Below are 25,458 nucleotides of genomic sequence, written 5' to 3' on the forward strand. Positions count from 1 at the left end.
CAACACTTATGGTGCTCTCAACTTTTGTCATCTATGACATTATGACAGTTTAAGCTGCAACACAATTTCATGTATTAGTGGTCCTGCTTCATCTCTCTCAGCTATTAAAGGGCCTGGAAAAACATTGAAGACTCCTGTTTTACAACATACGCATATCTGAAGTTCAATCATTAGCACAGCCCATGGCTCTGAGTAGGCTAATCTTAACTAAAGCAAACTAGTAGGCTACAAATTTAGGAATGTCTCAATGTGAAGCTCCCTTGAAAATTCTTTGTCGCACATTTCAAAACCCCATTTTTGCCGTGCTTATCATGATAAGCTATCACTCAAAATGTATTCATGTCAAGTAGATTAGAAAATAAGGTGATTAGCAATGCATTAGAACAGAAGGTTTGAAGTTAAGTTAATTCTCCATTTAGATTAATTATGAAAACTAATTTGATAAGAAGGGCTAATTAAGAATATTTATCAACTGTACTTTCCAAGCTATCAGACCAGTGGACCGCTTTCTGAACTGTTTACAACCACTGTCAAGTCTGGAAAGTGAAACAGGTGAGCCTTATTCTATTTGTTCAACTATAAATGCAACTGAGAGACATGGCTAATAATGGTAAACTGGTCTCCGAAAACGTCTTGTTTGTTGAAAAGGGAAAACTTACTGAAAATGTTCACCAAGATATTCTTTATTTGCTTGTGTCTACATTTATGCAGCCATGGATTGTCGCTAAGTTGCAGATGGATGGATCATAAATTCAGACAGTACAGTGAAAACTCGTTGCTTTTGCTGGATAAGCTGGTAAGTGGCCTTTGGTTATACAGTAGCTGCTCACAGGATAATGACTGAAAACTGTATTCTTTTGACAGCTCACACTAGTTGTCAAATATGCAAAATGTTTGTGTCAAACTATAGGGTGGAGCTTATACAGAGGAGGATTCTGCTGCAGTTCCCTTCCCACATGGCATGTACACTCATGCATTAAACGCATCGGTAAGTTCTGAGACATAAAACGTCTTAAATTCTTTAACATGGGAAACGTGGGGTAAATATATCTCCATCCTTTCCATTCTGAGACTATGGCCTCAGTAAACCTTGATTGCAAACACTTTATAATGGTATAGCAGTTATGTAGGGACAAATTAATTATCAATAACTAATGGATATTAATTGTTGATTAAATGACAGAACAGCCTGTAGCCATTGAAGACCTACAGTATGCTGGAGTCAGTAGTTCATTAGTAGTTGTTATAAAGGACAGTGATTATTTCTCTCTCTGTGATCAATATTCATTAGATCTACATTGATTTGTTAAGTGCTATCACCTATGAACCTAACCTACCTAACCATTACTCCTTATACAGTAGATAAATGAAATGCAGTAGTAGCCTTATTATTGGGGTGTTAACATGGGCTATGTTAATCATTTAATCAATCAAATCTGCAAAGTAATAGTGTTATGTTATTCTTTTAGCACCATTAACACGATTAGTTTGTCACTGCATTGTTACCTGCTATAGAACAGATAAGTGTTAACTTGAAGACAACATTTTGGTATTATATTCTCAGTATGCATACATAATGCAATAATATACCTCTACTGTAGTGGTTTATCAACAGTTTCCTTCTGTTCACAGCCCGAGGACAAGCTTGCCTTCATTGTGCAGACTATAGAGGAGATGGCTGAGCTATTTGAGGAGGACCTGGACTCTGTGTCGTGGGACGACAGCAGGGTGGAGGACTTTGTTAATGTCTTAGTCCAGCAGGGCGAGGGCCTACACTCCTGTGTAAGCATTGTTGTTAACTTAAATCCTGTTTTATCATTTCAAAGATGTTCGAAAATAGCCGATCTACCTCGTCTTTGAATACATTCTAGGTACTATGGGCCGTATTTTTTTGTGAAATCCTGAAGAGATGTAAAATAGGATATTATACCACATATTATACTACAATTGTGTTATATACGCCCTCTGGCTTCAGACTACAGCATGCAGTGCCAATAACTCAGTCCTTAAGTGTATTATTATTTGAATGGAGAACTAATTATGGTCTTATTCTGTTGTAGATGGTAAATCGGAAGAAAAAGAGCAGGAAGCTGCACTTGTACTTCAAGAGGCTGTCACATCATGTCCTGGAACAGATGGTGAGAATAATCTAAGAATAACCTCCATTTGGGCTCTTTTTATTATGGGTTATTAATATAGGCCTTTACATTTTGTTTATTAACCACGTTCAACCTGGCGTCTCTATTTTGGGTATTATTCTAGGTGAGCATTTTCAAAAGATTTCAAAAATGGAAAAAGCTCACAACGCTTTGCAATGCAATGCGTTGTGAGCTTGTAGATCAGCTGTTTTCGCTATTCATTGTATGATGAAGTGCAATAACCGGTTAAGACCCCGGGGACCCCTAGGGGTCTTTGAGAGGGTTCCAAGGAGCCCCCAGTGAAATTAGTTCATATACTGTAGCATCAAAATTTGTTTAACCCATTTAGACCTGAGGCCGATTCTAAAAACGCCTTTTAAATCCTTCTAAAAGTTTTCTGAGAAACTTAGTTATACTTTTCAAGCCGTTCCTGGCTTATAGGTGTATAGGTGTAACAGGTCTAAATAGGTTAACAACGTTAACCCTATATAAATTAGCTATTTCAAATCTACAAGCTCACAACGTGTCGCATGTGTAGATCTTACTATTTTCAAAAAGTCTGAAAATTCTTGAATATCTTTGAAACATTTTAATAACACAAATCTTGTATGGGGTCCCTGGCACAAACATTTTGGGGTCCACAGCCAAATACATATTAATTTGGGGGTCTTTTACATAAAAGGTTTGTGAACAGCTGCTCAACACTATTTCCTGTGTGCAGGGTCACAGCGCTGAGGCGTGGGAGTTGATCAGGAAGGAGATCAGAAATCACCTGCTGAGACTTGACCTGCTGGCTTCTGCCACATTCAACGCAAACTGAAAACTCACATTGTTTGACACTCAACCTTTGCATTTCTCTTGAATTTTATGTATTATCTAATTTATTTATTTTTATATTCATTTATTTATTGGTCCATTTATAATTTATTTGTTGAATAGTGTTGGATATTTGCTAGATAATTTCTTGTAGTACTTGCTATCTTATTTATTTGCTGCATTTCAATATACAGATGCCACAAAATACATTTTGTATGTTTATTTTTATATGCTATTCATTTTAACCTGTTACAGCAATTAAAACGAGATGAAAAGGCAGTGACTGTTACAATTCCTTTCATATAAAATCTTTATTGTTTTTCTATAATGTGAGATAGCTCGCCAGGCTGGGTGGCCTACCCAGGATTGTGTAATAAGACCTAAAAGGCATGTATTATGTTGTATGCATGCACTTGCATATAGGGGAAAAAAATGGGTAAAATGACTGGGTATGTCATGGCAGGATTACGTCGATTAGAATCTCTACTAGGTGTTAGCATATGTGTTGCTGTGTTTAAGATGGAGAGTGAAGCTGTCAGCTTATGATAGTGGCATTGTTTGAGTAATTAAGTAAGTAGCCTTGGGAACCAAAGGTTCCAGAGCCATGTGGCCCATAGGTCAGGAGCATATCTCCTGTTTCCATAGTGCAGCTTTATGTAGCCTACAAGTACATGGAAATGATGCTTGTATGTCACAGGCGGGACAATCCAACAACCCTTGATGTTGAGTGCCAAGCAGGGAGGCATTGGGTACCATTTTTATAGTCTTCTTTGGCAAGACTCGGCCAGGGATTGAAACCCAGCATCCCAATCACTGTTTGAGTAACAGAGCTCAGAGATAGAGTGGCAAAATGAATGCAAATATTTGTCATAGAATTGGATGGCATAGTTATATAATTAAGGGAACACTTTGATCCCTTAATTCTTTTGAGCAGTTTTTGTTAGCAGTATGTACACTAAAAATAATTAAGGGATCAAAGTGTTCCCTACATTTCTTTGAGCAGTATATTATTGCATAACAATGTTCCATAATGTTATTCACAGTATGATCAAGTATCAGGAGGTTCTCTTTCTGTGGGCGATGCATGTGTACGATTGCACATAACACTGATATTATGTAAAAACTTGAAATAAATAAATACGGAGTTCAATATATCCAAGGTTTTATTGCAGTTTAAGCGATACAGGTTAAATCCAATGCAGGTTCACGGAGCAAAGCAACTGCACACACAAAGCAACATGACTCAAGCACCTCGGTGTACCCACGTTCTATACCTTCTCATAATGTCCTGACCTCCTAAACCCTCAATGTACAATGGTCTTTCAGTCATCTCAACTGACGTTTTGCTGAGGACAGTAATGCTAACAACGTCTGTGTGCTTCATTCATGAGTCAGATTCATAATAAGTCAAGGACATACTGCTGTCTACTCTAGACGGACATCTAGATTCCAATATCCGCTATCACATCAGGAAGATAATGATATCAATGTATTCCATTCATATATGAATTGCATACTTCTCCATCTGACATGCTAGAATGAATTTATGCAAAGATATGTATTTTTACGCTATCAAACTGCAACTGTCAACTCCCTGGTCCCTGTCTGTTTTTCAGGCTTCAACTGACAACTCCTGTCCGTCTGTGGATTGAATTATTGTCCCTTGCTCCACTATCAAGTGCGGGTGCAAGATAGAAATGGCCTTGACTTCACCACTGTGCTTCTCTGATCACTCTAGCTGACCACACAAAAGTGTATCTGGCATGACAAACACCATACACTCTGTTATATGCAATGTTAGAAATAAGTATTGATTAATAAATATACTGTATTTCGTACTGCTATCAGTTTCTTTCCAAAAGAAAAAGAAAATGCTAAATGTGTAAATTATGTCACTGTTTTAACACTTTTAACACCAGAAGTAATGTTTAATTAAAAGTCAATTTAACCCAAATTGCAATTTTTGCTTTATAGTGAGGATTCATTTTGTAACAATTTTTGTAGCTCGTGTTACAATGGTAATGCTCCATTCTCCAAAACGGTGCACGTATCTGTAATTTTGGCAGCTTGGTGAAGCTAATTCCCCATCTTTAGGTTTGAGCCTAGACCCAAATGGGCCAATTCTTACATTCTCAGAGTTAAATTCACACTGAGATTTTGCTGTGTGTGCAGGATCAGTGAGCAGGGCACTCAGTAAGCCAGGTGGTCTGTGTATGGCCCTCTTGAGAAGTCATCTCAGTCCCTTTCCCATGGGGCTTCCGCTCCCTCAGGCTCAGCATACACAGAGATGTCCTGATAAATATCTCCTCCGCATGTCTCTATCGCCAGGCCCTGCTCCCAGAAAGAGACAGGAAAGGAGAGAACACATTTGAACCCTGTTTCAGTCTGTGGTCACAAGGAGGCCCTGCCCGTTGTCTTAAGCAGCCACTACCAAATAATGACTTTTATAAATAACATTAAACATGTACAACATTAAACAAATTCTGGTTACATTTTCTGTTTCTCCATAGACAAATGTATTGTTTAGTGAAGCAATCATCTCCATCATTGACAAAATGCAACAGGATTAGATGAGGCAACGCCAGACAAACAAACACTATAGATGTGCTCACTGGAGTGTGTGTGTGTGTGTGTGTGTGTGTGTGTGTGTGTGTGTGTGTGTGTGTGTGTGTGTGTGTGTGTGTGTGTGTGCATGCGTGCGCGTGCGTGAACACAGCTGTGAGAACAAACCATGTTTCCTGTTTGTAAGACTGTTTGTAACTTAGCATAAGTGTCAAGTTCATATTTTAATAGATAAGTAAACATTTACATTAAATTCATGATCTATAAAATAACATTATAATGGCAAAATCTGCCAACTCTTACAAACCTCATAGATGTGATCGATTTCAGGCTCCTCATAAATGGCTTCCTGTTTTTTCACCTGTATAGAGAAAAAGACATATATAATAAAGTATGTAAGGAACTGTAGCTGCACGTTTTTAATCTGTATAAATTCAACCACCCAGGCCATTAACCAGTGGATTTACATCCAAGTCATTTTGATAAATGGACATTGGACAACTCTTCTCTAATGTGTCCTGCACTCTACTCACCAACAGATGGTTGCGGATCAGTGCAGCAGCAATACACATAGCCAACATCAGACCCTGAATGAAGATAAGACCATCTTTCATCTTACTCCTGTAGACTGCATTGTCAATGTTAACGGGTCCTACGAGTATGCCAGTGAGAGAGAGAGAGGTGTATGTGTGAAATATATTGATAATTCCCCAACAACCCAACACAAATCTTTGTTGAGTAACAGATATTGCATATTCCATACAATGACATTGCTGAGCCCTTTCTCCCAGGCTACTCACTGAAAACTTGTAGCTCAGTTCCTGGTCCCCATGTGTTGTTCATTTTACAGAAATACACCCCACTGTCCTTTATGTCCACATTTTGCAGGGTGATGGAGGCGGCCCTGTTGGGGGTCTTTCCCATTATGTTGACCGTCTGTCCGGTCAACACTTGCCTTCTCTCTGCGGGTGCCATGTTGTAATGAGAGGCTTTGTACCACTGGACTGGGATGCTGTGCTCCATGCACAAGCAATGGATGACCACGTTTCGGCTAGTTTTCACCCCATAGAAGCGCGGCTTCTGGCTGACCTGCAGATCTGGGTTCAGGGCCACTGCCGGGACAGTAGGAGGTACAGTAACTGAGGGTGCCCTAGTGCATTGGTTCTCGAAGTGGGGTCCGGGGACCCCCAGGGGTCCTTGAGGGAGTTCCAGGGGGTCCCCAGCTAAATGATAGATTAGGCACCAAATGGACCCTTATGGGTCTGTAACTCTGAGAGTGTACAAATGGAACCAAATGGACCCGTTAGGGTCCATTTGGTTCCATTTGTACACTCTCAGAGTTAAATTAACATTGATTTTAGGGGTCCCAGAGACATACATGCCATTAAATGGGGGTCCGTAGCCTAATGCATGTCAAACTGGGGGCCCTTGAAATGAAAATGGTTGAGAATCACTGCTAGAGCCGTAAAAAATCTTCTCTTATGGGGGTCCCTGGCATATCTTTTGAAATGGGGGTCCGCGGGCTAATAAGTGTCAATTTGGGGGGCCTTGACATGAAAAAGTTTGAGAACCACTGCCCTAGTGGCTCACTTTTTAGAGCTAATCACATGTCACAACTCTCTCTATCAACTATTGTGTTATGTAATAAAGCAGAGTCGCCTGAAATATTTGTTTTACTAAAAGTTATACCACAGTCTGACTATCACATATAGTCACAGTCCACTTTGACTTTGATATTGGCAGAGAAAGAATGATGAATGGACAATCCCCAGTTAAGGGAGAATGTATCATTCATAATGTGTAATCATAAGAAATTATAATGATAAGAGGAAACTTCTGGCTGCTCTGCTACAATGGTTTTAATCAAGTAATATATCACTAGTAAACAGAGATTAAAACAATCATAAAACACAATGTAATACAAACAAAAATACATGCAGACATACGTATAAACACAGTATACATGTCATTTATATAGAAATGATTTACCAATGAATGACTTTATAGTCATTCATTATATAGTATATCTTATTTTGCACTAATTTCTGTGCAAAATGAGACTTCCTCATTTATTGACAGATGGCCAGGAAGTGCTGGTGTTGTGACTGAAGTATATGCAAAACAGTTGCATTTAGTTAAATATGTGTCAAAAGACTTTTGTAAAAAATAGACAAAGTAAGCGGGAGCACTATGATAATTGAAAATATGAATAATTAAATAATATATTATTTTGATACTAATATAATGTACTTCATGTGCTCCATTCTTCAGACACTAATCAAAATTAATTTATAGTGAGATAAAACTTACCTGAGAGACTGGCCAAGGCGAGTATGTATCCACAGCATCCAACCTGAAACCTGTACATGATGAAAATAAAACAAGAGGTATAGCTGTAAAGTACTGTAAAGTATGAACAAGTAGAAGTCCTCTTCACAGTCACATGAATGTGGAGAGAAAGAAGTGGTGCCTTCAGTGGTGGGTGGTCTCGGCTGCTTGGTTCCCCTTTACACAGGCAAATAGGGGAAATATGCCCCACCTAAAATCAACTTTGATCAACCTTTAGAGAAAACCTCAAACTTGGAGGTCTATTACTTCACATGGAGGAGACCCTTTGAAAAATCTCTTTAGAGTTAAACCAAATATGGAACCTGGAAAATAATACAATTACTGCATTGATGTAGGCTATAATTGTAGACAGTTCAATAAAAGTTGTCAAAAACTTGAACTGAGATATAAAGATGCAAAAAAAGAAAAAGTACTGACATTTCTTACTTAAGTAAAAGTATCAATGCAGCAATGTAGAAATACTCTGTTAAAAGTAAAAGTCTGGAATTCAAAATGTACTTGAGTAAAAGCACAAAAGTATTGGTATCAAAATGTACTTAAAGTACCAAAAGTAAAAGTACTCATTGTGCAGAATGTCCCATTTCACAACTTTTCAAAAAACATCTTTAGAAAAAAGCAGATCTACAAGCTCACTGTTGGTAAGTTTGCAGATCTTCTATTTTCAAATGGCCAAAATGTAGGCTATAAGGCTGAAGTGGTTACTGTATGTTTTATTATCTGTATGCTCTATGAAAATCTACAAAGTAACTAGTGACTATAAAGTTGTCAAATAATTGTAGTGGTGTAAAAGTACAATATTTATTTACCTATTGAGATGTAGTGGAGTAGAAGTAAAAGTACTGAAAATTGGAAATATTCCAGTAAAGTAAAAAATACCTCCAAATTGTAAGTGTAGTAGGCTACTTGAGGAAATCTACTTGCTTTCCACCACTGATTGTTTGAACGTCAACACCACCTTGGAGGATCGGGAGTCAAATGAAGCTCACCTGTGTTACTTATTTACTTAGTTCAGTTGACTTGAGAAACAAACTTTTGGTAGAAACCAACGCAGTGTTGAGTGTTGTTTGTGTGAATGCATGGATCCAGTCAAGACTGTTAAAGGTTTTCGTTTAAATTAAGTTGGACGCTTATAATGGAAGAAGAACAAATACTTCGATCGCCAAAACACAGACTGAGGAAGTGATGTGAGTTGCTGTTTATTTGATCGATGTAAAAGGTGGAATCTGGTTTTCAGTGGTGTAAACATAGACTGTATAAAAAGGGTGTAACGTAAATCCGTGTACGTAGCGTTCAATTGATATCCGTTCTCAAATCCCAAAATCGAAAATCGGAAATTGTCCGTTCAGTTTATATCCGTTCTTAAGTCCCAAAATCGAAAATAAGAAATTGGCTTCATCTCATGAATGGAAAACGGAAATTGACCCGTTTTTTAATTTAATTTTTTTGTTAAACACAATTTTTGCCAAGATATCAAGTATTACTTTACAAGCCCGTATCTTGCGTTCAGTCTATTATTCAATGTGAAATCAAAAATCAAAAATCGAAAATTGGCTTGATTTTCAATTTTAGCCTTTCATCTACATGAATGGAAAACGGAAAATTACCTGTTTTTTAATTATCGATCATTCATATGCATTATTATACAAAGTTACGGATAGGGAGGGGGCGGAGCCGAGACTCCACCCCCTCCCTACGCGCCATCTTGGTGAGGTCCGGTTCGGTCCAGCAGCACCGTGTTAGCTCCGGCTAAGTGTAACACTGTAAAGTGTAAACAAACACATAGCAGCTACTTTAGCTAGTCACTGCTAGAACATTTTACGCAGATTAAGAGGAAACAATACGAGGAGAAGATTACATTTATCGGTATCGATCCGTATAAGCTTGTTACGAGTGAGTTTAGTGTCAATAAGGATCTTTATCCGCCGGGCCATACATTATCCGGATATTGTATGATTATTATTTAGTGTTTACACGCAGTGCCTACTACACTATGGACCAGTTGATGGCCTACAACAGCCTTGAGGCTCAATCTTATTTGTGCAAGGGTAAGTAAGTTTGTTTTTATTATTTTGTTTTATCGTTTGACAGGTAATGTTGGTGAACTGTAGAAGTGCTGTGCAAGTCTTAGCTCCAATCGGAACCTCACCCTCCGCTGTATAGCTCCGAGATGAGGTTCCATATCGTTCTCTGCCGTTCGGCTGAAAAATGTCCGCACATTTGCCACTTTACATGTTTCTTACCCCTTTCTGCACATCGTATCCAAAAAGTAAAGGTATTCTGAAATGATCACAGATGTTTGAAATTTTAACTCACCATAAAATCTAACAAACAAGTTGAAAAAAGCACTTTATTCGCCTCTCTCCTCCGCCGGTTACATGTTTTTAAGACATTGCGCAAGAGTTGCGCCCATAGAGATAACATTACTGATTCCCCTACTGGTCAAATGTTGAATTGCATCTTCTAATGCATAATATTATTGAACCGGCTGAGGAGAGAGGCGAATAAAGTGCTTTTTTCAACTCGTTTGTTAGATTTTATGGTGAGTTAAAATTTCAAACATCTGTGATCATTTCAGAATACTTTCACTTTTTGGATCGGATGTGCAGAAAGGGGTAAGAAACATGTAAAGTGGCAAATGTGCGGACATTTTTCAGCCGAACGGCAGAGAACGATATAGGACCTCATCTCGGAGCTACATAGCGGAGGGAGAGGTACTATATGGGGCTATGCAAGTCTGTGTGTTAGCGTGGCTACTGTTAGCCTTGGATCAAGACTATCGTAGATTTATTTTATCTGAGTCAGACTTGATCAAATACAACTAATATATAGTCTTGATCCAAGGCTAAGCTTTTTTAGCCCTGGCGTTAGTGAGTTCTCTCTAACTTAGAGAGAACTCTAACGCTGGACTAAGCTACTGTGTGCCCAAAAGAAGTCAGACGTAAACAAAGCCCAAATATGGGCCTTATTAATGACCCAAAATAATTCATGAAAGTCGAGTCTGTCCATTGTGGCTGGCATGCAGATAGTCAAGCTTTGTTCTTTGAGAGTTTCATAGGGGGGAAAACACAAGTAAAAAGTACTAGCCTGGTTACCCAGCACTTTTCATACAGTCAGTGGCTGGTCTTACAAGCAGGGTCTTACAAGACTGGGTCAAAATGTACCACAACCAGGGTCGGTAACACCACAGCATTCTAACTAGATATAATTACAATTACGATCAGGGGTCTTCAACGTTTTCAGGCCAAGGACCCCTTGGCTGAGAGCGAGATAAAGCAGGGACCCCCATTATATTGTATAGAATATTTCTTTTTTCATAGATTTCATAGGCAGCTTCATAGACTTGTTCCACAGCACTATCATGTTGGATTCATGTTAATGTGTATTTCCAAACATTTAATCATGCACTTAAACAACACTTATACCTGACCTTTCACTCTGTACTTAGCCTGCTCTTTTTCCCCGCTATACTAAACCACTTTGCCGAAGATAGCAGATCTACAAACGCACAACGCCTTTGGCTAAAGTTCCTCTCAGAATAGGGATACTTGGTTGAAGTGGTTTATGTAAAAATCACACAAAGATTTGGCGGACCCCCTGTAGTAACTCTGAGGACCCCCTAGGGGTCCCGGACCCCCTGTTGAAGACCTCTGCTTTAGATATTATTTGATTTTTTTGTTGCACGCATGCAGTGTTGTCCTATGTAAGCTGAAGACAATAATACCCTAGCGGTCTGTTCTATCACAGTAATATCACTGCTTACTCTATTCTCAGGTGCTGCACTCAGCAACCGAGGGAGAAGCCAACCTCTCCCTGGATCATGGCCCCAGAGCACAGCACACTGGGGCGGTGCTTGACGCACACTGTGACTGCAAGTCTGGACTGTGTGAGGTCTGGTCCCGTGTAGGTGCTGCGCTGCAAGAGTCCAGAGGAAAGACACAGTAGAACCTTACTCTAGGTGCTTGTGGCCCACTTCAGCGACTGAGTCAAAGCGTGGTAACGTGAGTTGTGTATTTTAAATTGAGCATATTGTTCTAATTCATTAGAACCAGGGTCAGTGAAACCACAGCATTTTAACTAGATAATGACAATGCTTTATGTATTATTTGATTGAAGCATGCAGTGTTCTCTTATTTAAGCAGACGAAAATTATCTAAAAGTTAAATGATATCCTACCGGTCTGTACTATCACAGTAATATTCCCTGTTTATTTTATTCTCAGGTGTTTTTGACCCATCTGCAAGTAATAACCTGAAACACCTCCAAGGAGTCTAATTAAGACCATCTGCACTCCAGGCAGCTCCCAACACAGCGTGTAGCAGCAGGACCCTCGCTACAAGAAGAGTCACTCCAGGCAAGGCAGCATGACGCTGGCCACCAACAGAGCCGTGCCTACTGCTCAAAAGCCCAGCAGTTTGATCAGCGTCACCACCAGCGTCCATCAGATTTTCCTGGAGACTGTGTACTGTACTGGTTGGCAGAGGATTCAACATTGCAGATAGTGTAGGATCTGTCATGGCATGATTAGTCACACTAGCCTTTACAAAAGGGGGAAAAACAGCTATATTAATCTAAACTAATATTATACTTTACTATATGCTATATTATACTACTATATTGTGAACTCTCTATACATACATACTGTATATCTCTACATATCTACTATTTTAATGTGCTTCACCAAAACGAAAAATGTACTAATCTTTGTGCAGTAGTAGCCTTGTGAAGAGGATTCAAGCTCTTAAAAGAGATGACTTCAAGAGCTTGCACTTAAATTGTGAATAAAATGTTTTATTGAATGCCATTATTTGCCTTGCATATTCTGTAATCTGTAGCCTACTATTGATAAATGTCCTACTTGGCTTAAATTAAGCAGTTGTTTTTATGAGTGATGTTTAGATTAGATTTAGTTTCAACTTTATTGTCACTGCACAGAGTACAAGCACTACTGAGACAACAAAATGCAGTTTCGCATCTACAGCTGAGTTACAGTGTGTCATGTCCAAGGAGGAAGAAACTGCAGGAGATTCTTCTTACTGAGAAAGTGGCTGAGAACAAGAGAATCATGTGTTATCACTATAATCAATGCAATGGTTCTCATACTTTTCCATGTCAAGGACCCCCAAATTAATATGTATTAGCCCCATCTGAAAATATTTTGTCCCAGGGACCCCCATACTATGTTTGTGTTGTAAAATGTTTCAAAAACATTCAAATTCTTCTGAAAATAGCCGATCTACAAGCTCACAACACATCACATTGAGACGACTCAGACGAGGAGCATGGAGTTTGGTTATATTTCAAATAGCCAATGTACAGGGAGGTGCTTAAAACAGATGTTGATGCTACGTATATATTAAGGACCCCTGGGGGGTCCCTGAACCCCACGTTGAGAACAATTAGTGTATGTATAATACAGGGCTCTTCAACAGGGGGTCAGGGACCCCTAGGGATCCTCAGAGTTACAGGGGGCCGCCTAATCTTTGTGTATTCTGGAGGGAACTTTAGGGAAAATAGCCGATCTACAAGCTTGTAGATCTGCTATTTATAGGCAATGAGGTTTGGTGTAGATGGGGGGGGGGGGCAGACCAAGTGAAAGGTCAAGTTTATGGTTTAAGTGATTAAATGTCTGAAAATACAAATGAACATGGATCCAATATAGTGCTGTCAAACCTATGAAGCTAACTATGAAATCTATGAAAAGTTTGAATCTGCCACGCAATTGTATACAATATGTAGTGGGGATCTCTGATCATCTCTCAGCTATGGGGTCCTTCGTCTGAAACACCTTGAAGACCCCTGGTATAATATATAAATAGAATGAACTGTAAGCGTAGGTATGAATGTGACATATACAGAACAGTATGAACACTAAACTGGTGTACTGTAAATGTTATGTATTGTACAGTCGGAGGTATACAGTGTGTACATATACCTACAGCTGTTAATCTGTAACATTCACTTTGTGTGTTTGGGATATTTCACCCCCAAAATGACCTTTTCTATGGATTAGTCACCCCATGGAGACTTGAATTGATGGAAAGTAACTAAGTACATGTACTCAAGTACTGTAATTAAGTGCACTTTTGAGGTATTTGTACTTTACTTGAGTATTTCCAATTTCCAATACTTTTACTTCTACTCCACTACATCTCAGAGGTAAATAGTGTACTTTTACTCCACTACAATTATTTGAAAACTTTAGTTACTAGTACTTTGTAGATTTTGATTATTATTACTGAACATACATTAACCACTTCAGCCCTATATACATTTTGGCCATTTGAAAATAGCCGATCTACAAGCTTACAATGCTTCCGATGTGACGCATTGTGAGCTTGTAGATCTGCTATTTTCAAAAGATGTTTATACATTTGAAAACTTGAAATGGGACATTCCAGTACTTTTACTTTTGGTATTTTAAGTACATTTTGATGCCAATACTTTTATACTTTTGAATTGCGGACCTTTACTTGTAACAGAGTATTTCTACATTGCAGTATTGATACTTTTACTTAAGTAAAACATTTGAGTACTTTTTCCACCACTGGGTATATGTTGTACAAACAAAGACATTAACACTATAGATATTGCTGTCTAGAATGTGTACATTATTAATATTGTACCTTCAGGCGTCCTAGCCTACTGTATGTCTTGGCATTTATATTTCACTATGGCACCATCCATACTAGTCCAAACAGTATAGGCCTACAATACATATTAACACATTTCTACCAGTTTATACTGTTCATAATACTGTATCTTAGCTCTTTAATTCCAACCCTTTATTTGTTCGTTATATAATTTAGAATACATCATGTACTATTATACTGTAATACTCATGGCATGACACATAAATCATGATTATCGCATTCTCAACCATTTAAACCCAGTTGGTGTGAATATCCTGTACCCTTCCTATACCCGATTCCTCTTCCAGCGATCCAGAAACAGATGTGTGCCTAGCTACTGTGTACTTGTTACGACCTTATAAGGTGTCTAGAGGCTAAGGAGTAACACATACACAGGTAACGAAAAAGTGTACATTAATATTAGGATCAACCTTAAGTTTACAATGGATAATTAAGCAGATCAGGGAAAGCAACAAACTTCAGGGTGGCCAAGGCCAAAATACCCCAACCCTACCTGAAAAGAAAACAACCTAAACTCCACCAAAACAAAGTTACAGTATAGGCTCCCTAACTAAACAAAACAGGGTCAAAAGGGGGAACAAAATAAATGGCGGCACATCCCTACAAGCTTCCCTTCTCTATTATACTCAGGAAAAAGGTTTGGAATATGATTACGTTTCCTATCTAAGAATAGTCTATACTTTAAACACTAAGTAAATAAAGTTACCTACTTACGCACTAAGCAGGAAAAAGGTATGGCACACAGCCTATAGACCTACAGTAGCAAACACCAGCTAACTAACAGAAAGGGTTCAGCACATGGAGGTGACGGATGGTAAAAAGGCTGATGAGGAGCTTCTCCCAGGCTTTTATGCTGTCTGGGCTGATTGAGGAAGCTGCAGCTTGCTTTTAATGCTCTTCAGGTTGCCCTGGTTGAGCTTAGACTGGTTTTAAATGCAAGCAAAACTAAATTCATGCTGTTCACTAGGGCTAAAACCACCAACCTTAGTAATATAGTCATAACCTCTTCAAGTGGTGCTACAATAGAAAGGGCCACGGAATACAATTACCTTGGCATCTGGCTAGATGAGAAATTGTGTTTTAAATTTCACATTGAAAACCTTGTCTCTATAGAAATAAATCTTGCTTTCCTGCATCCAGTAGGAAAACAATTAGTATGGAGACATTATCTATAGAACTGCTACTCCATCAATTTTAAAGCGCCTCGACACTGTGTACCATTCTGCCCTAAGATGGGTCACTGGTGACAGCTATGGTACCCATCATTGTACACTCTATGGGAACGCAGGCTTATCCTCTCTATCTGAGAGGCGTGAAAAGCACTGGTACAGTATGTATTTATTTCTAAAGCCATCTCAGGAATGCTGCCCCCTTATATTTGTTCTATGTTGGATCAGAACCCTATTACATACCAGACCCGCTCAACTGATCTCCTGACACTCAAGGTTCTTTTTGCACAGACAGAGTTAGGCAAGACAGCATTTTCTGTCAGTGCTCCATCTGCCTGGAATGAGCTCCAGAGGCCCTTGAAAATCAAATCACTTCCATCTTTAGGTCATTTCAGGGAAATGACTTCCAACAATTTTGTTCAGGATTGTAACTGCTTTATTTAATTTAATTTTGGTAGATCTGTTCTAGTTCTTTGAGTATTTTAGTTTTTTTTTTGAGTGATTTCTGTATTCTGATTCATGCATCTTATGTTGCTGTATGTGAATGTCTATTCCTGTTGTTGATTACTGTGTTCTGTTTCTCGGCTACATTGAAAATGAGGGCCTGCCCCTCAACTGTACTCCGAGCTGAAATAAAGGTTATGATGATGATGAGGAATGAGGCCCAGGTGTGTCTCCAGACACCACGCCACTCCTCCAATCTCTACTCCACCCTCCATTACCAAGTAGGGCACTGAAAACACTCAGAGGGTTAAAAACACAATATGAGGCCACATAGGGCCGTAACAGTACTCAATGTATAACTATACATATATATATTACACTGTACTGAAAAATGACACCATTATCGCATTCTCTCAGCCACTGTTCGCTGTGGACACGCCACCTGCTGACTCCTGAAGATCTGATCAGTAAACCCAAACGGAATCTGCAGTTTTTTTTCTGTTTTTCAGTGGTGATTCAGGAGGAAAATCTGTGGGATTCTGCGGGGTGACTTTTTAAGGTTTTAGACAGTTATCCAGTACTATAATCAATGTGTTTGGAGCAAGAATAACAACCCTAAACATGCTAAATAAATCTTAAAGTACCACAAAGTAAGATCCATTAGTCAAACCTTTGATTTTGTCATTTTTTATTCAATACTAATTCACTCCTTCATGAACATTCTTTAGTACATATTCAATTCAAATAACAAATGTGCAATAAAATGTAAATTTGCCACTGAAATGCATTGGGAACAGGTAGATTAAACATTAATCTAAGAAAACAATAATTTACCAATGGGTCCAACATGAACATACATAAATTCATTCTCTAAATAATGTAATAAATACATAAATAAGTATAGTGCAAATGCGAGAACTGATATTTTTTTAGAACAATTTAAATAAAAATAATTTATAATTAAACCACAGATGTTTGTTTTTTCTGTATGTATGCAAGTCTGTACATTGGAAAGGAACAGTTTACTTTAACTACTTACACTCTCTATTCTAAGACAAATAGACCTGAGTTGCAACTGTACTTTCCTTTACACGAATTCTCTCTCATAAAAATAGCCGATCTACAAGCTCACATCGCACCGCATTGTGACACGTTGTGAGCTTGTAGATCTGCTATTTTTGGCTAATGTTATCCCCAGAATATGGATGCTGGATTTTCTTTTTTTTAATTAAAAGGAGGGGAAAAAAGAACATTTTACATAATCGTTAAACATACATTAATTAATTTGTTCAATAAATAAATTTGGAACAAATACATACAACAGATATAGTGCTTGTTCAAGAGAGGATACAAAGCACTTCCGGAACATTAAATAATCATTGAAAAACAGATGATTGTTTTTTTCTGCAAGTCTATGCATTTGAAAAGAACAACTTTAACATTCTATACAAGACAAGGCAACATTTAACAACCATTAAAGCGTGAGTGAGTCAGTCAGTCAGTCAGTCAGTCAGTCAGTCAGTCAGTCAGTCAGTCAGTCAGCCTGAGGCTTTCAGTCAGGCATTCTGAGTCAGTCAGTCAGTCAGTCTGTGGCTTTCAGTCAGGCAGTCAGTCAGCCAGCCAGCCAGATAGCCAGCCTCTGGCTTTCAGTCAGTCAGTGGGGGTTATTCTGCCGACAGTTGAATTTGGCAATAAGCATCATTGTAATGTTGTGTTCAGTCAGGCTCCGTCGGTACTGTGTAAGCAGCATAGTGTAATGTGAGAAAAGACTCAACATCCACTGAGGTAGCGGGGTGATGGAGGTACAATGATGCTAGTGGGGCAAGAGTGGGCATTCTGTCCTCCCTGGCAGCCCACCACTCCACAGGACTGACATACTCAGCATCACTCTAGTCCATGTGGACGTAACGATGTCATTCCTCAGCTGACACAAGGGTAAGGGCAGGGGCCACCTGGACATAGTCCTGAATGTTCTTTCTTAGACCAGCCAATTGCTTGGTAAAACACTGGGAGGGCTTTGAAGAGATCCATGCAGGGGTGTCTGTCCATCACAGCCTGCAGCTTTGCAGAGCAGTTAGCCATGGTCTTCTGGAAGAGCTGAGAGTAGGCATCATGCTCATTCTCATCCAGCTCCCCCAGCTGCTCTTTGGTCCCAGGATGCCAGTCTTCAGCCCCTGCACTGCAGCCGTATTCAAACATGTAGAGGTTGTCAAGTTGACCATGGATAGTGGCAGCAGAAGGGTTGGATGTCTCCTGTTGAGGAGATGTGCCAGACATGTGATGTGTCTGGAGTTGGGGAACAGGCCATGAAGAATGATGTTGAAGGCTTTCTTCATGTAGCTTGCTGAGTCTGTGACAAAAGCCCACACGTCACTGAGGTTGATGTTGTAGCTGTTGAGGCAAGAGATGACTGCCTGTGACACAGTGTTGAAGTTGACTCTCTCAAGGAACACAATATCTGATGTCAGAGATGGCTCGCCAACGGGTTGCAGAAGAATTCCGAGGACACAGCGACCACAGGCATCTGTTGTCTCATCTAATAAAACATAGATGGCCTTTCACTCCACCGCACTCTTGATATCCTCCACATACTGAGGTAACAGCTCTAGCAGGTAGTCTGAGCGGAAGTGGGACAGAGCTGGAAGGGATCCTCCCTGCTTTGCAGCCAGTGTGGGAGCTTTCTCAAGGGGAATATCTGCCTCAACCAGTCTTAGTAAAACTCCAGCACAAACTCCTTCCTCTCAGCAGTAGATGGGGTCTTGGAGAGGCAGGCAGCCAGAGTTTGAGTCCTCGATCGTACTGGAAAACAAAGAAAGGTTCGATAATGTAAAATAAACACAGTATCATTGTACAGAAAATCAAATAATAATGCAAACCTACTGTAAGCTCACATATACAAGCCCCTCACAAATATCTGCCTTTCAGGTGTGTATTGTTGAGTGCTGGTCACAATGAAGCGCCTCTACCTCACTAATAACATAATACAGCTTTATTTTCTTTACAATTATCATACTAAACACATTACTGTCAATAGTAAGAACTGCAGTAGTGCACACATGAACCAAACTTCTCTGTCTTCATATTTGATTAAATGTTCTCACTACTCACAAAAATGTACATTACAGGTTGAGCATAATCATCCTGGCTGCTAGACTAGGTATATGTAACAAAACAAAGCAAACTGAAAACGAGTATTTTTGTAACCATCACTGGTTACAAAAAACATTCTCAATAGTCTTAGACTATTGAGAAGCAGTTGCAGTTGGGGAACAGGCCATGACCAGGGGTCTTCAAGAGGGGGTCCGGGATCCCTAGGGGATCCTCAGTGTTACTACAGAGGGGCCCAAATCTTTGCGTTACATTAACCACTTCAACCCTAGCATCCCTATTCTGAGGGGAACATTAGCAGAAAATAGCAGATCTACAAGCTCACAATGCACAACTTAACATGAATCCAACACATTAGTGCTGTCAAACAAGTCTATGAAGCTGTCTATGAAATATATGAAGATGTTTAACGTGCAACACAATTTTATACAATATGCAGTGAGGGGGTCCCTGCTTCATCTCTTAAGAGGTCCTTGGCCTGGAAAACATTGAAGACCCCTGGTCTACTATTCTCCTCTATGGGCTATATTTCTTAAGATAAGCACTAAAGCCGATTTACATAAAATAAAACTATTGTTTCTCTTTATAACGCTGCAGCTGTCGTCCCTCTGCCTTGCCTGGCCAGTGTTGCAAAAAATAAATAAAGTAATTTCATCAACTTACCAGTGAGCGTGGGTCTGAACACCGAGATAATATGAATGGAGCTGGACGGAGCAGCAGAGTGATTGGAAGATTGCTTTGCGGCGATATCAAAGCGTGACGTTACGACCTCACCAAAATGGCGCGTAGCGAGGGGGTGGAGACTCGGCTCCGCCCCCTCCCTATCCGTAACTTTGTATAATAATGCATATGAATGATCGATAATTAAAAAACAGGTAATTTTCCGTTTTCCATTCATGTAGATGAAAGGCTAGAATTGAAAATCAAGCCAATTTTCGATTTTTGATTCTGGATTTCACATTGAATAATAGACTGAACGCAAGATACGGGCTTATAAAGTAATACTTGATATCTTGGCAAAAATTGTGTTTAACAAAAAAATAAAGTTAAAAAACGGGTCAATTTCCGTTTTCCATTCATGAGATGAAGCCAATTTCTTATTGTCGATTTTGGGACTTAAGAACGGATATAAACTGAACGGACAATTTCCGATTTTTGATTTTGGGATTTTATTTTGAAAATCAACTGAACGCTACGTACACGGATTAACGTAAAGTACATGCACTCAAGTACTGTACTTATAAGTACACTTTTTGAGGTATTTTTTACTTTACTGGAGTATTTCCAATTTTCAATTATTTTACTCCACTACATCTCAGAGGCAAATATTGTACTTTAACTGCACTGTTATTTGAAAACTAAGTTACTTTGTAGATTTGGATTAATATTACAACACACATCAACGGCCCACTTCAACTCAATATACATCGGCCACTTGAAAACAGTCACACTGGCATTGAGTTTGTAGACGAGCAACTTTTTTATTTTTTGATGCCAATACTTTTGCATCTACTCAAGTAAATTCTGAATACCAGACTTTTACTTGTAACAGTGTTTCTACATTGTGGTATTGATACCTTTACTCAAGTAAAACATGCAAGTACTACTTCCACCACTGGAATCTGTTTTTTAACGTTTATAATGTGTTGTTTCAGTTGGGTTGCTGATGGACATAATCATCATCATATGGCTCCACGCCTGCTCGACAAGTGGTCTGTTCGCACCACACGGTGTGGCTGTGAGTGATGAGACACGTGTGAGCATGAAACACGCCAACGAGTTTACTGAAAAGAAGTTTAAGGAAGTCAAGAGACGAGCACAGCTGCACAAGGTAATGTTCACTGTGTATTTCTATCAGATGATGGGCATTTATAGCGATAAAACACTTATTAACAGCTATGGTTAAGTTTAACCTAACCATGGTCCACATAACGCTCGTCTGTCACGACCGTCGTGGATAAACTTCAAACGGGCGTTTGCACTTTCTCCCTTTAATAAAGGGGAGGCATGCGATAATCCGACAGACCTTTTCTCCGACTATGTGGCGTGCGGGTTTGGTTCGGGTTTAGTATTGAAACGTCGGAGCGCTGCGCTGTCGGAGGAATGCGCTGTCGGACTAACGTACTGCACCCTTAATAAAGTGCTGACCCCATGGCCACGGATGATAAAATTATGTTCGGGCCCTCAGAAGTACCCGCATCTTCCGTATTGTTCAATAAAAAGCATTTTAAACCGATCGGTGGCCATTTTCTCCGTATTTCCGCCATGCTTTCAACTACGCGAGCTTATCGGTTGGGAGGTATACTGCACTCTGATACATTATAACTCTATGAGGAAATGGCCACCGATCGGATTAAAATGCTTGTTATTGAACAATACGGAAGATACGGGTATAAATGTGGGCCTGAACATAATTCTAATATCCATGGCCATTGGGTAAGCACTTTATATTTGAAATCTGAACGTTTATGAAGTGCAAACACCAGGTTGAAGTTCATCCATGACTGTCATGATAAGACAGTCCTGTGTCAGGGCTAACGTTAACCCAGCAGGTGGTGAGGTGTGGGTGCTGGGCAGCACCTGGCTGAACATCTGTCTCACAGATAAAACAAACTTCATGTGTTTCTGGACAACTATCTAAACCAAGGCAATAATGATGATGATGATAATAATAATAATATTAACATGTTCTTTGGGACTCATTTGTTTGATAGAAGATGGACATTTTGCATGCAGTGTTGATTGGTATTAAAACAACCATTCAGTATGGTTGTTGTATCCTGCAGTTTCAATAACACATTATTCTCTGCTCACAGTCAATAACAGAAGGAGCAATCCTGAAGTTTCTTGGTGGTGGCACTGGTGAACAAACCAGACATGATAAAAGCACTGGTAAGTTAAAATTTCCTTCCCACAGCCTTCTCTTTGAATAGTTGTGTGTGCAACCTGTATAGTATACTGGTAACTAGCTTGTACTCCAGCCAATATAAAATATGTATAACCCATGAATAAATCACGATTCAGTTGTCTTCTTGTACTTGTTTACTTGTATGATTTATCTTATCTACTCTGCATGTTCTATGCTCCATTTATGGATATCTGTGTTGTCCCACACAGCAGAGATGAATCCACAGTGGATTCATTATCCACTGCAACTACTGGTCTGGATGTAGTGTAGAGGATGATGATGCAGGTAATTTAACTGTCTAATTGTCTATGTTGCCAATGGAAGAATAATATTTTTGTTTTTAAGATGTGTAATTTAGATATGATTGATATAGTACTTTTTCATGCCAGGCCCATCATCGCACCACTCTGACCTTGACCCAATACCCTCAAGTGCCATGGCAGCTGGATATGACGGCAGTACTGCAACTCCTGGTTTTGGTACAGATTCCACCATAATGGATGATGTTGCTGGTAAGTTAACTGTCTATGTTACCATGGTAAATACATGTCTTTGATTATAACAGATCTATGATTTAGATAAGATGATTAATATAGTGCTTTTTCATACCAGGCACCATCATCGCACCACTCTGATCTGGACCCAATACCCTCAAGTGCCATGGCAGCTGGATATGACGGCAGTACTGCAACTCCTGGTTTTGGTACAGATTCCACCATAATAGACCATATTCACACGGCGGCCATATTGCCATTAAGTCAATGAAATGCCACCCCAGTTACCACCCCAGTTGCCACAGCAACCATGCAGTAAATGCATGTATTTGTTTAACAAATTGACCATATGATTTAGGTGCGATGATTCAGATAATCCTTTAAAATTATAATCTACAGTTAAAATGATAGAGTTCACAATTAGGGAAGTACATTTGGAAAGTTTTGTGTTTGTTGCCACAATGTGTTCATCTGTGCTGGAAAATGATGTGTACACAACTAATTTACCCTACAGCTCCAATGGAAAATGCTGATGAAGACCGACTGACATGTTCTGGTTCTGGGAATTCTACTCCGCCTCCACCAATTGACCCTGCTCAGACACGATAAGGATGGACTTGGTTTCCATGGGTCCTGCGCAGGTAGGGAGGACTTTGAATTCCCCAAGTCCGATCTAAATGGAAGCTTTCCCTAGCATTGCCTGTTTAGAACCCTTACAAATAGGGAGAAAATTTGACGTGAGTGGTTGACATACTCAAAGCAGACTGATGCAGAGTACTGCTTTTGCTGCAAGCTATTCTTACTCAAGTCCTTGAAACTGAGCACAGAGGGACAGAATATTGAAGTTGCATGAAAGAAGCCCCGATCATGTCAAACATTTGCTTGCATGGAAGGACTTAGAACGTCGACTTAAAATAAGAAAAACAATTGACCGGACAGATGGCTCTCTTGCAAGCAGAGCAGAATTGATGGAGAGAGGTGCTCACTCGTTTGACCACTATCATTCTTAGCAGAGAGGAACCTTGCTTTAAGAGGATCAGTGGACACCCTCAACAGGCAATTTTCTGAAAGGGGTTGAACTTGTTGCCAAGTTTGATCCAGTCTTTAGAGAACATGTTAAGCGCACCACCTCTGGCGATAACTACACTGCTTATTTAGGGAAGACGATTCAAAATGAACTCATTGGTTGTTTTGGTGGAAAAATTCTTAAATGTTCAACCCTAAGCGTTTAGACAATAAAGTAAGGAAAGAGCATTCATTTATCTTTACTTTGAGTGTTTTAGTGAGTGTATTTAATTACCAGCAAAACGACTGTTGCTCTTTGTGTTGATAGAGGTACAAGTATTTGGTCAATGTGGTGTTATGCGCTTTCTAAGAATTGTATTGGTAATGTACAACTGAGTTTCTGGAAAAATGCACAACAATTTTATGGTGCTCTTTGTATAAGACGACATGGTACTGTATCTGCGTGTTTTGACATTAATGTTTGTTTGTGTTACAGGCACCAGGCTATGGCACCCGATGGCAGCTACATAGTTACCTGGAAAGGTTAAAACATTGAATAAGCTGAGACTAAAGCTGTCTTTCACCGAGTCTCCTTTATGAGAAGAAAGGAGAGGCTCATGCACTACAGTCCCAGAAGGTGAGTCAAAAGTCTCACACTGCCACCTAGTGACCAAACCGTTACACTTTTATGTGGAACCAAGAATAGAAATAAAACGGTTATGGTTTGTGTAAAGGGAATATAGAACTACTCTCAAAGCAAAAATAATTACGTACACTAATGTGATCACACTTTAGTGGGCATCATATTTGCCCTTTGTTCCTGCCATGTGGGCATCATGTTGTACCTATCATGTGGGCATCATATTTGCCCTTTGTAACTGTTATATTTGGTCTATTGATGTTATTGTTTTGTGATTGATGACCTACTGTATATGTTATGCTTTTGTTTCCATGGTGTGTATATATCAATACAGAAACCTTCTAAACCATCAGTCGGCTTGAACTCCACAGAGGACCTACTGTACCCAGGGAGACGCCCAGGAAGCATCTATAAAGTTCTGTGGATCTCAGACGTGCAGCGTAGCAGAAACCGTACCTCCTTGTCTCCAACAGCTGTCACCCTGGCAACTCCAGTAAGAGTTTACGTACAGTAGCCTATGGTTAATCAGGAGGACATCACCATGAACTCAACAATAGGGCTGCAATTAACAATTATTTTATCGGCCAATTATGGAAGCGATAGATCGGATTGTGGCTCTTATTTAGCTATGTTTTTATTTTATTTTATTTTTTTGGCGCGTTTATGCCTTTTGATAGGACAGTACACTGACAAATGGGGGTACTGCAGGTAATCTTATCTTTAGCTGTTTAGGTTAAAATGCCCTCAGACTTAAGATGTTTTTAGATGCCAGCTGACTCTGCATAGGGCGCCGCCATTGTTACAGTATAAGCTATATTTTGCTTTACAGTCGCTATTGTGCATGTGCAATTATCGGCAGATTATAAGGGAAGAGAATTGGCTCATTCCTCCTTAGCTTGGCTACATTGAACTCTGGGAAAAACTATTTTTACGTGGAAATACACCCATCATTAGTTGCGAAAAACACCAGTGATTAGTTGCCAGTTACTAAATTAGGTGGCAACTAATTTAGTAATCGATTAATTGTTGCACCTCTACTCAACAATGGTGCGTTCTCCCCACACATACAGTATATAACAATATCTGGTTTGTAATTGCGCTGATTTTAATCCCACTAGATAGATGGATAGACCTTTATTGATCCCGCCGCCGAAAATCATACGTCAAGAGATAAT

The 25,458-nt window shown here is 39.4% G+C and overlaps 2 protein-coding genes and 1 long non-coding RNA gene across 3 annotated transcripts; 2 read left to right on the forward strand and 1 right to left on the reverse strand.

The window, feature by feature from the left end:
- Positions 1 to 1,074: 1,074 nt before the first annotated feature.
- On the forward strand, positions 1,075 to 2,958 carry LOC311060164 (interferon a3-like; the record flags this gene model as incomplete). Its single annotated transcript, XM_084078294.1, has 4 exons — positions 1,075 to 1,083; positions 1,633 to 1,782; positions 2,061 to 2,138; positions 2,860 to 2,958. 4 exons carry the CDS (start codon positions 1,075 to 1,077, stop codon positions 2,956 to 2,958), a joined length of 336 nt encoding a protein of 111 aa, XP_083934420.1.
- Positions 2,959 to 4,292: 1,334 nt separating this feature from the next.
- On the reverse strand, positions 4,293 to 6,491 carry cd79b (CD79b molecule, immunoglobulin-associated beta; the record flags this gene model as incomplete). Its single annotated transcript, XM_084078295.1, has 4 exons — positions 4,293 to 5,285; positions 5,824 to 5,877; positions 6,050 to 6,168; positions 6,317 to 6,491. 4 exons carry the CDS (start codon positions 6,489 to 6,491, stop codon positions 5,190 to 5,192), a joined length of 444 nt encoding a protein of 147 aa, XP_083934421.1. The 3' UTR covers positions 4,293 to 5,189.
- A 3,124-nt stretch (positions 6,492 to 9,615) lies between these two features.
- Positions 9,616 to 12,576, forward strand: LOC311060637. Its single transcript, XR_014602295.1, has 3 exons — positions 9,616 to 9,910; positions 11,637 to 11,863; positions 12,085 to 12,576. It is a non-coding gene; the product is annotated as an uncharacterized lncRNA (long non-coding RNA).
- Positions 12,577 to 25,458: the final 12,882 nt, after the last annotated feature.

Source organism: Gymnoscopelus microlampas (genome assembly GCF_963454915.1).
Source record: "Gymnoscopelus microlampas genome assembly, chromosome: 14".
In the NCBI taxonomy this organism is placed as follows: domain Eukaryota; kingdom Metazoa; phylum Chordata; class Actinopteri; order Myctophiformes; family Myctophidae; genus Gymnoscopelus; species Gymnoscopelus microlampas.